This window comes from Pelodiscus sinensis, chromosome 4 (assembly GCF_052426305.1).
Source record: "Pelodiscus sinensis isolate ZL-2025 chromosome 4, ASM5242630v1, whole genome shotgun sequence".
Taxonomy (NCBI): domain Eukaryota; kingdom Metazoa; phylum Chordata; order Testudines; family Trionychidae; genus Pelodiscus; species Pelodiscus sinensis.
The window spans coordinates 113,968,213-113,981,675 of NC_143055.1; the positions used below are offsets into that span (position 1 = coordinate 113,968,213).

Below are 13,463 nucleotides of genomic sequence, written 5' to 3' on the forward strand. Positions count from 1 at the left end.
CATGAGCTGCATACAGAGCCGGGAAATAACTACTGGCATCCAGTAGTTGAGCCCTGGTTTCCCTCCTTACCCTCAGCAGTGTGAGGTCTGCTACAGTGATACCCGCCTGTAGAGAAGAACAATTTCTCTGCACAGCTGCTCCACAAGCCACAATTGTACTCTCTTTTGCCCCAATGCATGTCCATCACCCCTCTTTCCCCCACACTCACCATGTTTACAGTGCCTGCAGAGATGTATGTGTCTTGCAAGGATCAGTGAGAAAGCGATTAGGAGTGTTGTAAAAGGTGCTTGTAAATTAAATGTTTCAATGTTGAACTAGAATTTAACAATTCTTCCCTTTGTGCATTGTGTTTTACAGCAGAGAACTTGTGGACATAGGGGCCTACCCCAGCAGTCATACAAGAAAGCAGCCCAAACGCAACAGAGAGGACTTAGTGAGGGAAGTGATCAAGCACTCCTCCATATAGGGTAAGAGGACCAATGGATAAAAGAGAGGCAGGATAGGAAAGATGGTATGATCAAGGTCGTGGAGGAGCAAACCGAGATGCTCAAGTGTGCAATCAAGCTGCAAAGTGAGCAGATCTGGGCTTAACCTCTCCTGCAGCACATATACAATTCTTTGTCCAGCAGCCCATCCTGTACAGTACACGCACACATTCCTTTTCACTCTCTTTGAATCCTCAGTTTCCCCTGCATTCCACCCCCTCTCACAACTTTAACCATGACAGCTGGACCTACAGTTGTGAGGTTTCACGCTTTCGAAGCCCCTCCCTTACCAGAAAACATGGGTGCTGTGGTATATCACTGACTAATACAGGCAAACTTTTTTAATGGCACAATTATTTTATTTTCTGCTCTACAAAGCATAGCAATCACTTTGGTCCAAGGTACAGGCCGCTCAAGCATTTTCTTGTACAGATATGTGTTAAATGGGATGCAGCAGGGAATCAACGGCAAAAGAGGTAGGTTTCAGTGCTGCTCATTGTCAAAGTGTTTCCTCAAAACCTCGCTGATGTTCCCTCTGGAATCTTCTGACATCCCTAATGTCTGGCTGCTCAAACTCTGCAGCTAAACACTGTGCCTCTGTACAACATCTCTGAGCAAACCTTTCACTCTTAGATTCACAGAGATTATGCAAAGTGCAGCACACAGCTATGGTCATAGAAAGTCTGTTCTATAAGGTCTAGCCTTACAAAGACATTTACTTCCTTTCAATCTGCCAAAGGCACGTTCCACTTCCATGAGGCACAGACTCGGCGGCTACGTCTAGACTGGCATGATTTTCCACAAATGCTTTTAACGGAAAAGTTTTCCATTAAAAGCATTTGTGGAAAAGAGCGTCTAGATTGGCACGGACGCTTTTCTGCAAAAGCACTTTCGTCATTTTCGCGATTGGGGCTTTTTTGCGCAAAACAATACCGCGTTGTCTACACTGGCCCTCTTGCGCAAAAGCATTTGCGCAAGATGGCTTTTGCCGAAACGGGAGCAGCTTAGTATTTCCGCAAATACTTACATGAGATTGTCAGTGTTCTTGCGGAAATTCAAGCAGCCAGTGTGGACAGCTGGCAAGTCTTTCCGCAAAAGCAAACTTGCCAGTCTAGACGCAGCCAGCCTGTTAAAGCACTTCTTGCTGCTGTCCAGGTGCTCTGTACAAGGTTTCATGAGCCAGGGCTACAAGGAGTAAGCCGAGTCTTCCAAGATTACTTCCATTACTTCCAAGATGGGGTATTTCCATATCCTCCCACTGAAATCTTGTGGTCTGGAAAGAAAGTCCTTGCCTGCAGCTTTCTGCACAGGCCAATGTTCCTAAAGATGTATACATCATCCACCTTTCCAGACCATCTTTCACTGATGTTTGTCAAATTCCCATGGTGACCCCACCTGTAGCACCATCAAGCAGTATCCCTTCCTATTGCTCTCTACTGTGACAAGGCCGTCTGGTGCTAAAGTCAAAATGTGTTCCATCTTCTACCTCCCACACAGCTAGGAAGGCCCATTTCTGCAAAGCCATCCAGTATGTCATGCATATTTCCTGAAGTCGCAATCCTCCATAGCAGAATGGGACTTATTGCCCTGCAAACTTGCAGTAGCACAGCCCCAATGGTCAACTTCCCCACTTCAAACTGAGATGCCAGCTTCCAGACAGTAACTGCCCCACACTTCTCTACTGAGAGGGCAGCTCTCATTCTGGTGTCCCTGTGCCGCAGTTCACTGGGTCAGCTCAGCATACAGTTCCAGGAAGTCTGCTTTATGCATCTTTAAGTAACCACTGGTCTTCATCTCACATGTGCATGATAATGTGATCCCACCAATCATGCTGGTTTCCTTAGCCCTGTGGTTCTCAACTGGTGGTCCATGGGCCACTGGTGGTCCACAGTGACTTTTTCGGTGGTCCACAGGAACATTGTCCAAAGTCACACGACATGAGTAGGTGCTGCCGTTAGGCTGTTTTACGCCATGTTCACAAGCACGCAGCGCATCATCCATAGCGTCACCTAGGATGCAACTGCGTTGTGTTGCCAGTAACTTCCGTCTGAGGCTCTGAGCATCAGTGTAGCTGCTGCCATCATGCTGAGTGGTTGCTGTGTTGTTCGTCCTGTGCTACATGTGCTGGAGGTGGTCCTTGAAAATGTTTTGATTGGCCTGGTGGTCCACAGACTGAAACAAGTCGAGAACAACTGCCCAAGCCCAAAAGAGACACTCTGCCTTACCAGTCTGTAAGTGTCAAATGCAATGACAGATTGCTGCTGTCCCAGCTCACACAGAACATCAGCTGCCTGTGACTCTTATTCCTCTGTTAATTCTGCTACAATGCGTGATGATCTCACGACACTAAACAGAGCATAGGAGAGAAGTGTGGGATCCATGCTTTTTCACTAAAGATATTGGAGCGCACAATGGTGCAAAAGCAAACCGGAAACCCCTAGAAGCTGGAAAACAAAGCAGTGGCTGACAGGATGTTTTGCACGGTCCCCAAGATGTGGCATGTGCCATTACACATTCTCACCACAATACCTATCAACAGACGGTGTTGCCACGCACTGTGGGATACTGTGAGCAATGCACTGTTGGTGTGTATCAACAACGGAGCTAAAAATGTAGACACAACCTGCCAAAAGAAGAAGCAAGTGTGAACACGCTTTGGCGACTCTAATTTTGACGACTTCTGCATGTCAATATTCCTTTCAGCAGCAAAACTTGGCAGTGTAGACAAACCCTTACAACATACTTGTTATTCCAGTAAAAGAGTAGGCATAATAGAAAATAAGAATCCCTTCCAACTATACAGACATTCTGCAGGTTTTGGGGGAGGGGTCCTGCAGATATGCCTAGAATTTCTCCACAGACTTTTAACTGGCTAGTAACTTATTGTATTCACCAATGTCTATATCAGTGCAGACAAGATCTGGCCCACCAAGCCACTGGGTCATCCCATGGGCCACCCAATCGGGTTCACAGGCCTCCCCACCAAACTCTATGGCACAGAGAAGCGAGCCATCTGCTTCAAAGTGGCTCCACATTGCTTTAAGCAGCTAGCTGCTCCTTGTGGCTCGCTGCATCGGGCACGGGGAGAGGCTCCACAAAAAGAAGCCAATGGGAGCTGAGAGATTTTGTTGGGGGCCGGGACAGTGTGCAAAGCCCCCTCCCTCCTCCTCCGAGCACCCAGAGCAAAGAGTGACACGGAGCAGCCAGCCATATTGAGCAGCCAGGAGCTGCAGCAGTCAAGGAGTCTGCCTCAGGGTCCTGCAGGGCTGCTAGCCGGGAGCCGCCTAGGTAAGCGCTTACCGGCCACAGCCTGACTTTGGCACCCCAACCTCTCCCTCTCCCTGCCCCAGGTCACCACCTCCTCCTGCCCCAGGTCACCATCCAAACCCTCTGCACCCCCTCTTCCCGCCCCCATCCTTGGTCAAAGCTCCCTCCCTGCACCCCCTGCTACTAGGGATGTAAAATCCCATTTAATTGGTTAACTAGTTAAATATATTAGTTAGCCTGTTAACCAATTAAAGAGAGGCCAGGGAGAGCTGCTGCAGCCCAGCTAAAGCAGCCTCTCCATCAGCTCCTAGACAGCAATGCCATCCCATCCCCCATCCTGCCACAGGCAGGGGATGCACCAGCAGGATGCCAGGGCAGCCCCTACCTGCAGAAGGCCCATGGCAGGCTGGGAGCTACTCCAGCCCCCACAGGTTAATCTTAACCAGTAAACCTCATCCATTAAGGATGAGGCTTACTGGTTAACCAGTTAAACATTCACATCCCTACCTCCTACACTCCTCCCCCAGGCCAGATGCCTCTCCTGCACCTGGTTTATACTCTGAAGCAGGAGCATTCATGTGCCTTATAAATAAATGGACCAAAATCCTTATTCCTCTTATCATCAACTATGCTTTTGACTATTGCACCAGTTAATTATGCACCAAAATATTACTATTTGTTCACTAATGTCAACAGGAGAGGACTAAACAGCTTGTTTTACTACTTATTTTACATTTTTCCAAGTAAGAAAAAATATTACAACTGTGGTAGTAACTGAAAATAAGTAGGCCTATCAGGTTGGCTTCTTTTTAAAAAAACATGGAGATGATTAACCACACGTGAATTATAGTTTTTACCTTAAATCTGCAGAGCCTAACATTTTTTTCCAAAAGCTTATTTAATTAACATAGCCAGAGAAGTCATATCTTCAAAGCAGTCAGTCCACGGTCACAGAAACGTTCTAAAAACAATTTATCAGGTTTCATTTTAATGTATTAAGTACATACTTTAAAGAGGACACAACATATGTGAAATATGAAGAAAAACTTTCATGCTACAATTACTCTGTCTAATCAAGACTGGAATATTACACACATGTATAGGATAACAGATACAGTGATTTACACAGATAAAAATCCAGACCATAACACCTAACTTCCTATCCAATAACATTTTGATTTCTGTGAAAATAAAAGCAAACACACACATATTGAAATGCCTTGTTCCCTTCTTTCTTAAATGCACTGAGAATCTGCCAGAGCAAATTGAACTGCAAATTAACCTGCAGTTAATTAAATCCAGCAAGAGAGACTGGAGATTGGGGGGAGAAGGAAATAGGTGACAGAGCTGAAAAAAAGATGTAAGGTGCTAAACTGTAGTATGAAAGACACAAAAAGAGAACTGTTTCAGCATTTCCACATGCTTGCATCCAGCATGGCCCCTATTAAAGTATCTTCCTACAGGGTCTAATTTACTGGTGTGAACTTTCCTCTAGGGTCCAAGTACAGTCCTCCCCCACTTGGCCTCTGCAAAAGGAACACACCATATCTAGCCCAAGCCTATACAAACCAAGATTGTGTTTCTGCCTGTCCATTGCAAATGCAGATCTCAGAGGGGAAAGAACGTGAAAGGGTGCAAAGTTGGACGCCTCGCTGCAAGGATCTCAGGCCCATCTGCCGCTCCTCACCCTCGCCCAGTCGCACACCAGCCCTCGCCCCACCTGAACCCGCCTGCTCGCCGCCAGACACAATCACGGGACTTGGCAAACTACGGCCAGGGCCGGAGCCCTGCAGGGGAGGCAGCGGGGGTCCCGCTCGCGGCTGTGCTGCCCCGGGCAGGCGCCCCAGCAGCAGCGCCGGGAGGGGGCACCGGGACAGGAAGCAGCGCCCTGTCTGCAGCCGCGTGCGCCCGGGCGGGCGGGCGGGCAAGGCGCCGGTCCGAGGGCCGCGGCGGGGGCTCACCTGGGAGCAGAAGTAGGAGCCCTGGATGCCCAGCTTGATGCAGGTGGGGCACTGCAGCTTGGCCTCGCGGCTGCACCCATCGGTCTCGCACACCCGGCTCTCCACGGCCGCCATGCTGCTGCCTGCCACAGGAGCGACTCGGCAGCCGGGAGGGAGGAGCCGGGGCCGGCGGGGCCCTCTGACTGAGGCGGGGGAGGAGCCCGGCCGAGCCCGAGCCGGCGGCGCCTCTCACGTAGGGGCGGGCCGAGGTGACTGTGGGCAGCCGGTCTGTACGCGCCGCCGCCCGGCTGGATCGCACCGCAGCGCCGAGCCCCGCCCAGGCACTGGGCGCCCTTCGCCTGCGGGGCGGGCGGTGACAACGACTTGCAGCCTGAGGCGCAGCTCCAGGTCCTGTTCTTCCCCCTGCCTCTCTGGGAACCGGCGGTGCTGGAGCACCCCGTATGTATGGGGGGTCTTGGAATCAAGCTCTAAACCCTGGGTAGATGAGACCTGTTGCAAGGCACAGGGCACCCCTAGCGCCCCTTAGTTCATAGAAAACTAGGGCTGTGTCTAGACTGGCCAGTTTTTCCGGAAAATCAGCCACTTTTCCGGAAAAACTTGCCAGCATCTACACTGGCCGCTTGAATTTCTGCAAAAGCACTGGCTTCCTATCGTAAGAAATCAGTGCTTCTTGCAGAAATACTATTCTGCTCCCGTTCAGGCAAAAGTCCCTTTTGCACAAAGCTTTTGTGCAAAAGGGCCAGTGTAGACAGCTCAGATTTGTTTTCCGCAAAAAGCCCCGATCGCAAAAATGGTGATCGGGGCTTTTTTTGCGGAAAAGCGCGTCTAGATTGGCACGGACGCTTTTCCGCAAAAAGTGCTTTTGCGGAAAAGCGTCCTTGCCAATCTAGACGCTCTGTTCCGAAAACGCTTTTAACGGAAAACTTTTCCGTTAAAAGCATTTCCGGAAAATCATGCCAATCTAGACGCAGCCTAGGACTAAAAGGGAGCTTGAGAGGTCATCGAGTCCAGTCCCCTACCCTCATGGCAGGACCCAATACCATCTGACCATCCGTGATAGATGTCTATCTAGCCTGCTCCTTAATATATTCTAGTGTTTAACCACCCTGACTGGAAATTTTTCCTAATGTCCAACCTAAACATCCCTTGCTGCAGTTTAAGCTCATTACCTCTCGTCCTAGCCTCAGAGGCCAAGGAGAACAATTTTTCTCCAGCCTCATTGTGACACCCTTTTGGATACCTGAAATCGGCTATAATGTCCCCTCTCAGTCTTCTCCTTTCCAAACTAAACAAGCCCAATTCTTTCAGTCTTCCTTCATAGGTCGTGTGCTCTAGTCCTTTAATCATTCTTGTTGCTCTTCTCTGGACCTCCTTCAATTTTCCCACATCTTTCTTGAAATGTGGTGCCCAGAACTGGACACAAAACTCCAATTGAGGTCTAATCAGTACAGAGTAGAGCGGAAGAATGACTTCCCATGTCTTGCTCACAACACTCCTGTTAATGCATTCCAGAGTCACGTTTGCTTTTTTTGCAACAGCGTCACACTGTTGACTCATATTTAGCTTGTGGTCCACTATAACTCCTAGATCCCTTTCTGCAGTACTCCTTCCTAGACAGTTGCTTCCCATTCCGTATGTGTGAGACTGATTGTTCCTTCCTAAGTGGAGCACTTTGCATTTGTCCTTATTAAACTTCATCCTATTTACCTCAGACCATTTCTCCAGTTTGATCAGATCATTTTCAATTATGACCCTGTCCTCCAAAGCAGTTGCAACCCCTCCCATCTTGGTATCATCTGAAAACTTAATAAGTGTACTCTCTATGCCAATATTTAAATAGTTGATAATGATATTGAACAGAACCAGTCCCAAAACAGACCCCTGCAGAACCCCACTTGGTATGCCCTTCCAGCAGGATTGTGAACAGTTAACTACTCTCTGAGAATGGTTATCCAGCCAGTTATGCACCCCCCTTATATTAGCCCCATCTAAGTTGTATTTGCCTAGTTTATTGATAAGAATATCATGCAAGACCATGATATCAGGGAACATGCGCTCCTTGTTCTTAGGGTCATTTGAGGTCTGGCTGCATCCCCATGCACACCTAGAAAGGACAGATGGGAAGGAAGATGTTCCTGTCTTTTTACCTTGGGCCATGCAATGTGGGTGCTATCAAAAGAAGTTACAGCAGGGTTCAGTCACTGGGTTGGAATGGGCCTGGCTGAAATGTAGCTGATGGGTGTCAGCTAGCTTGCATACATCCCGAGATAGAGAGGCAAAAATGCAGCTAGGTGTATGCCTACACTTACGAAAAGTTAAATAAGCATACTTCTTGGTGCTTTATGCAGCTGTTTGTATCCAAGGATCCCAAAGCCCTTTCCTTAAGTTGTACAGAGTGTAATTATTTAATTTGACATGATAGAGAAACTAGGACATGGGGGCCTTCACCATGAAAAAAGGTGCATTCCTTGGGGTAGCTAACTGAAAATAAAATCCTAGGTTGCCGGTTGTTTTCACATGAGTTAGCAGATCAAGCTAAAAGTAGGCTCACACATAGTCTGATTCAACCTTCTAATCCATGTGAAAACTACTAACTGCCCTGTCTTCACTGGGTTTTTTAATTGCAAGTAGTTAACTGGCAGGGTTTAAAGACTCATGAGACAAGGTTTATCTTCCAGCAAAGCCTTAGTGACATGTTAAGTAGCCAAGATCCCCCAGACGACTGTCTCCAGGCATGGTCTTTTCTGAAAACCGCTGTCCTGAAAACCTGCGGTGAAACTGGTGGCTACACCAAGCGAAGGAACCAGGATTGGTTTGATACTAACCATAAGGAGATCCAGGGCCAGATTGATGTTAAACACAGAGCATTCGAAGCCTGGCATAGCAACTTCTCATTTCAGCAGAAGAAACATGATTATAAGCTTACCAAGGGCGAAGCACAACAAAGAATTAGAGTCCTTAAAAACAACTGGTGGAGAGAGAAAGTAAAGGAAATACAGGCAGGGCTGTGCTGACTCCAACAACAGTCATGAGTTCTTCAGTGCTGTTAGGGCAATTTATGGTCTGTCAAAACAGGGTGTCACTCCCCTACAATCAGCAGACGGGACATTGCCTGTCAAGACCAAAGTTGTCATCAATAGCTGGTGGCAGGAACACTTCAGCCACCTTTCAACTGTGATGCAATTGTCAACAATAGCTTTTTCAACGTGATCATCAATCTACCTGTCTGGCTCTATATGGATCGTGAACCCTCCATCTGCGAAATCCAAGGATCCACAAAAAAGATGAAAGACAACAAGGCCATAGGCACCGATGGAATCCCTGCCAAGAGATTCAAACGGAGGTCCATCCCTGTTGTAGTGCTTATACTCCCTCGTTCTGGTGACCTGGAGAGAGGAGACCATACCCAGCGAGCTCAGAGACACCATCGTAGTGACCATCTTTTAAGAAGGGTGACAGGACGGACTGCGGAAACTACCGAGGGATCTCCTTGATTCCAACCGCAGATAAAATTTTCATCTGAATCCTTCTGAACCATCTCCTTCCACTGGCTTAAGAAGTCCTTCCAGAGTCACAATGTGGCATCTGACCAGGGCGAGGAACAACAGATATGATCTTTTCTGCCTGTTTAATACAAGAGAAATGTCAGGAACAACGTCAGCTTCTGTATATGGCGTTCCTCAATTTGACTAAAGCTTTTGACTCCGTCAATCGCGAGGCCCTCTAGAAGATCCTGCAACACTTTGGCTGTCCACCAAAATTTGTCAATATCATATGTCTCTTATACAACAACATGCAGGCTGTGATACTCAACAATGGTGATGCAACTGAACCAGTTGATGTAAGGACTGGAGTCAAACAATGTTGTGTGATAGTAGCTATGCTATTTAATATCTTTCTGGCAGCTATGCTCCAGACTGTTGGAGATGATTTTCCAAGTGGAGTCAAAATAACCTACAGGATGCATGGTAGCCTCTTTAATTGGGCTGCTTCTGAGCCAAGACCAAGACAACAACAATGTCAGTGGGTCAGTGGTAGAATGTCAGTACGCTGACAACACCGAGGTCAGTGCTACCTTGGAAAATGGTCTCCAAGCAATCTTTGATGTTTTCATCATGGCTTACCGCAGATTGGGACTGACGCTCAATACACGAAAGACCCAGGTACTCGTTCAGCTAACACCTGCCATACCATTACCCGAACCAGCCATCATGGCGGACGACCACGTACTGAAGAATGTCAACAGCTTCCCCTGTCTCGGAATCTATCTGTCCAGCAGTGCTGACATTGATGATGAAATCCGCTGGTGTCAGCGCTGATGGAGATAGAGGCCTCATGTGCAGCCAATGCCAGAGGGTATGTCTACTCTACCCTGCTAGCTCGTGAAATGAGGAGTAACGGTAGTTCGAACTAGGAAGCCTAGTTCGAACTACCTAGTTCATGCCCCGTGTAGCCGCGCTGCACGGGGTTCGAACCAGCGAGGTTTTAAAAATGGCGGTTCCCCGCTTATGCAAATGAAGCCCGGGAAATTCAAATCCCGGGCTTCATTTGCAAGTGCGGTATGCCTACATTACCCCGCTAGTTCGAACTAGGAGGGTAGTGTAGACATACCCAGAGAGTGTTTCTTGCCAGTATTGGCCTAATTTCTCATCTTTGCACTCATTGGTTATAGGCATCCCAGGGGAAATCTTACTCCATTTGAGGGATCCCAGAGAGGCTAACTGCCCTGTCTTCACTGCGTTTTTAACTGAAGGTAGTTAACTGGAGTTAGCTAACAAGTGAGGAACACACCTTATTCTCATATTGAAGACCAGACCTGCCATTGGGAGGGGGGACAAAGGGGCCAGTTGCCCTGGGGCCCAGCAATTCAAAGGTGCCCAGGGCTCCCAGTTGCTGCTACTGCAGCAAGGGCAGAGGTTAGAGCCCCAGGACCTTTAAATCCTTACTGGAGCACTGCACTGTGTGCTTTGGGCAGCTCTTGAAGGGTTGGGGGGGCACATCATAGTCTGGGAAGCCCTGAGGGCTAGTTACCCTTTTCTGCCCAAGCTCCATCTTCCCCTGAACCCCTTGCCCAGGAGCTGGTGGAAGCTGTTGGCTCCCTTGGTGAAGACAAGGCCAGGGAGGTGAAGTGACTTGATCCAGATCATGTAGCAATGAAGCAGCAGAGTTAGAAATAGAGTATTGGATGCCTGTTTCCCAACCTCATTCTGTAACTGTGAGACACGCTAGCAAAAAAATTATTTCTGTAAAGTGCTTTGAAAATAAAGATTTTAACGTATTGTAATCATTTGCCGTGCCCATGTGTCCTCAATGTCCATGTATGGCACAGAGGATATACTTTTAAAGGTTTCATTTGAAAGACCCACTCTTAGTAAACTGCAAGCTACTCAATATGACTATTCAGACTGAATAAAACATGACACGCAGAGAGTGAGATGAAGGCCTCTGCACTATCATTTAACATCCCATAGCTAGCCCGGGCCATTTGACGTGGTCTGATGGGGCGTGGGCTTGGTCTGATGTTGTTTGGCCTGCAGCTTGATCTCTGGAATCCCCCAAGCAGGGAAGGTCCCAGAGTCCAAGCTCCAGTGTGAGCCCAAAAATCTACACAGCAATTTTTAGCCCCACAGCCAGAGGCAGCTGATTCAGGCCAGCTGCAGCTATGCTGTGGGTCTTTTATTCCAGTGTAGATGTGCCTACACAGAGTTAGCCAGCTGCTTAGTATCTCTGGTACACTTCATTGTTATTGATTAACTTAGGGGGTAAAAAAGAAACATTTTTTGTGTTGGAAACTTGTCACGGAGTTTGGTAGGACTCCGGGCTGGTTTATTAGCTTGTTCTATTTGAAATCTAGGCTTGGCTGCTGATTGAGCTAACTTGCCCTTCAGTTAGGTGAGCTGGCATCTGATTTTTAGAATTCTCAGATGAGAGCTATGCATTTTTGTAATAGCCTAGTGATTAGGGCAGAGGAAGGCAAAATACATCTCGCAGATCAGATTTGGCCTCCCAAGCCTTTGGATCCAGCCTGCCATGGTCCTCAGGCAGGCTCCCTGCCTGACTCACCTTCAAACATTTTCAACTTGGAGATCTTTGCTAAAATGTGGATTTTTTGCCCCTGACCCTTTATTTGCCAGAGAATGGCCATTTAGCAGGTAATGGTCCGTCAGTCTTGTTTACACCTTGCTAAGGTGTCGAGGTGTCAGATTGCCCTTTGTTTCTGAGGAATTAGTTTGGCCACTCCCCAGACTTATGTGGAAACAATATGTTAGTCATCATGATCTCAATTTATGTTTATAACTTCATATACAACACTGTTAAGTGCATTTTGCCATGATATGGTAGGTCAGAAAATTATGAGTTTTTAAATAATACCTCACAAGACATGCTTAGTACAAAACATAATACAATAGAATGTAGGTTATGAATTCAGGAGTATATTCTGTCACACTGAGATGATAGCTGCATGTTGTGTTTTGCATAATATTTATGAGAGAAAGGGAGATTGACTTAGTGATGGGTGGGAGGCTGAGGTACAGAGACTTGTTTAGCAGTCTGTGAAATCAGCAGGTATTAAAAATGAAAATAGCTTTGTCAATACTGTCAGAGCTGCTATGACTCTGACTTTGAGACTCATAGCTAATAAGTGATGCACCTGCATAGCCAGCTGCTTTCCCAGAGCAGGGATGGAGGAGGAATTGTGAGTAGTTCAGTCTTTGACAGGAGGTAAAAGTAGCATGTCATGGCTCTCCTTATTTTAGCTTCCGAGAGTGATTTGATAACTTTGCAAAGCCCTGTGACTTATGCAAAGTGTATAGATATTCTGTGCAGATTGCATTGCCTGTTTTTTATAAATTAATTTAAAGGCTGCATCTAGACTGGCAAGATTTTGCGCAAAAGCGGCCGCTTTTGTGCAAAATCTTGCTGCCTGTCTAGACTGGCCGCGAGTATTTGCGCAAGAACACTGACTTTGTACTGTACAAAATCAGTGGTTCTTGCACAAATACTCTGACGCTCCCGCTCAGGGATAAGCCCTCTTGCACAAGTATTCTTGCGCAAGAGGTCTAGTGTAGATAGCCAAGTTAATTTCTTGCGCAAGAAAGTCCGATGGCTAAAGCCATCAGAGCTTTCTTGCGCAAGAGCGCGTCTACGCTGGCATGGATGCTTTTGCGCAAAAGCAAATCTTTTGTGCAAAGGCCCATGCCAGTATAGATGCTCTCTTGCACAAATACTTTTAACGGAAAAACTTTTCCGTTAAAAGTATTTGTGCAAAATCATGCCAGTCTAGATGCAGCCAAAGTGTTTTTAGTATTAAATAATAATGATGTAACAACCAGAAATAAACATTTGATTTAAATTGCTGATGAAACAGCTTTAAAGTGACACTGCAATGGATGGCAGGGTACAACAATAGGGGCACTCCATTTCGTAGACAAGCATGTGCCTTGTGTCTTCCTCTTCTTGTTCTCGGGCCTCCTGCTGTTGAATGGTGGGACTCGAACTTATTGGGACACTGGATGGCTCACAAGAACTGGGCTTCAAGGTGCAACTGTTCCTGCTGTCCTCGGATTCAGAAGAGTGGAGCAGCTTGGGGTGCTCTGCTTCCCAGCACAACAGGCCTCCAGGGTGGCACAACCCTGCTGGTGATAGGGCTGGGGGCCGTGCAACCACACAGTTGGGAGGAGCTGCCAGCACAAGGTGCTGGCTCCTGGGAGTGGCAACACCACATTCCACTCCTTTGGCTGCAGCGTC

General features: G+C 47.4%; 1 protein-coding gene across 1 annotated transcript in view; it reads right to left on the minus strand.

Annotated features, from left to right (window-relative positions):
• Positions 1–6,017, minus strand: part of METAP1 (methionyl aminopeptidase 1) — a 42,772-nt gene extending 36,755 nt beyond the window's left edge. Inside the window, exon 1 of the mRNA XM_075929646.2 lies at positions 5,715–6,017. Coding sequence (XP_075785761.1) covers positions 5,715–5,828 — 114 coding nt within the window. The 5' untranslated portion in view covers positions 5,829–6,017. The remainder of the gene's footprint in view (positions 1–5,714) is intronic.
• Between the last annotated feature and the right edge of the window lie 7,446 nt (positions 6,018–13,463).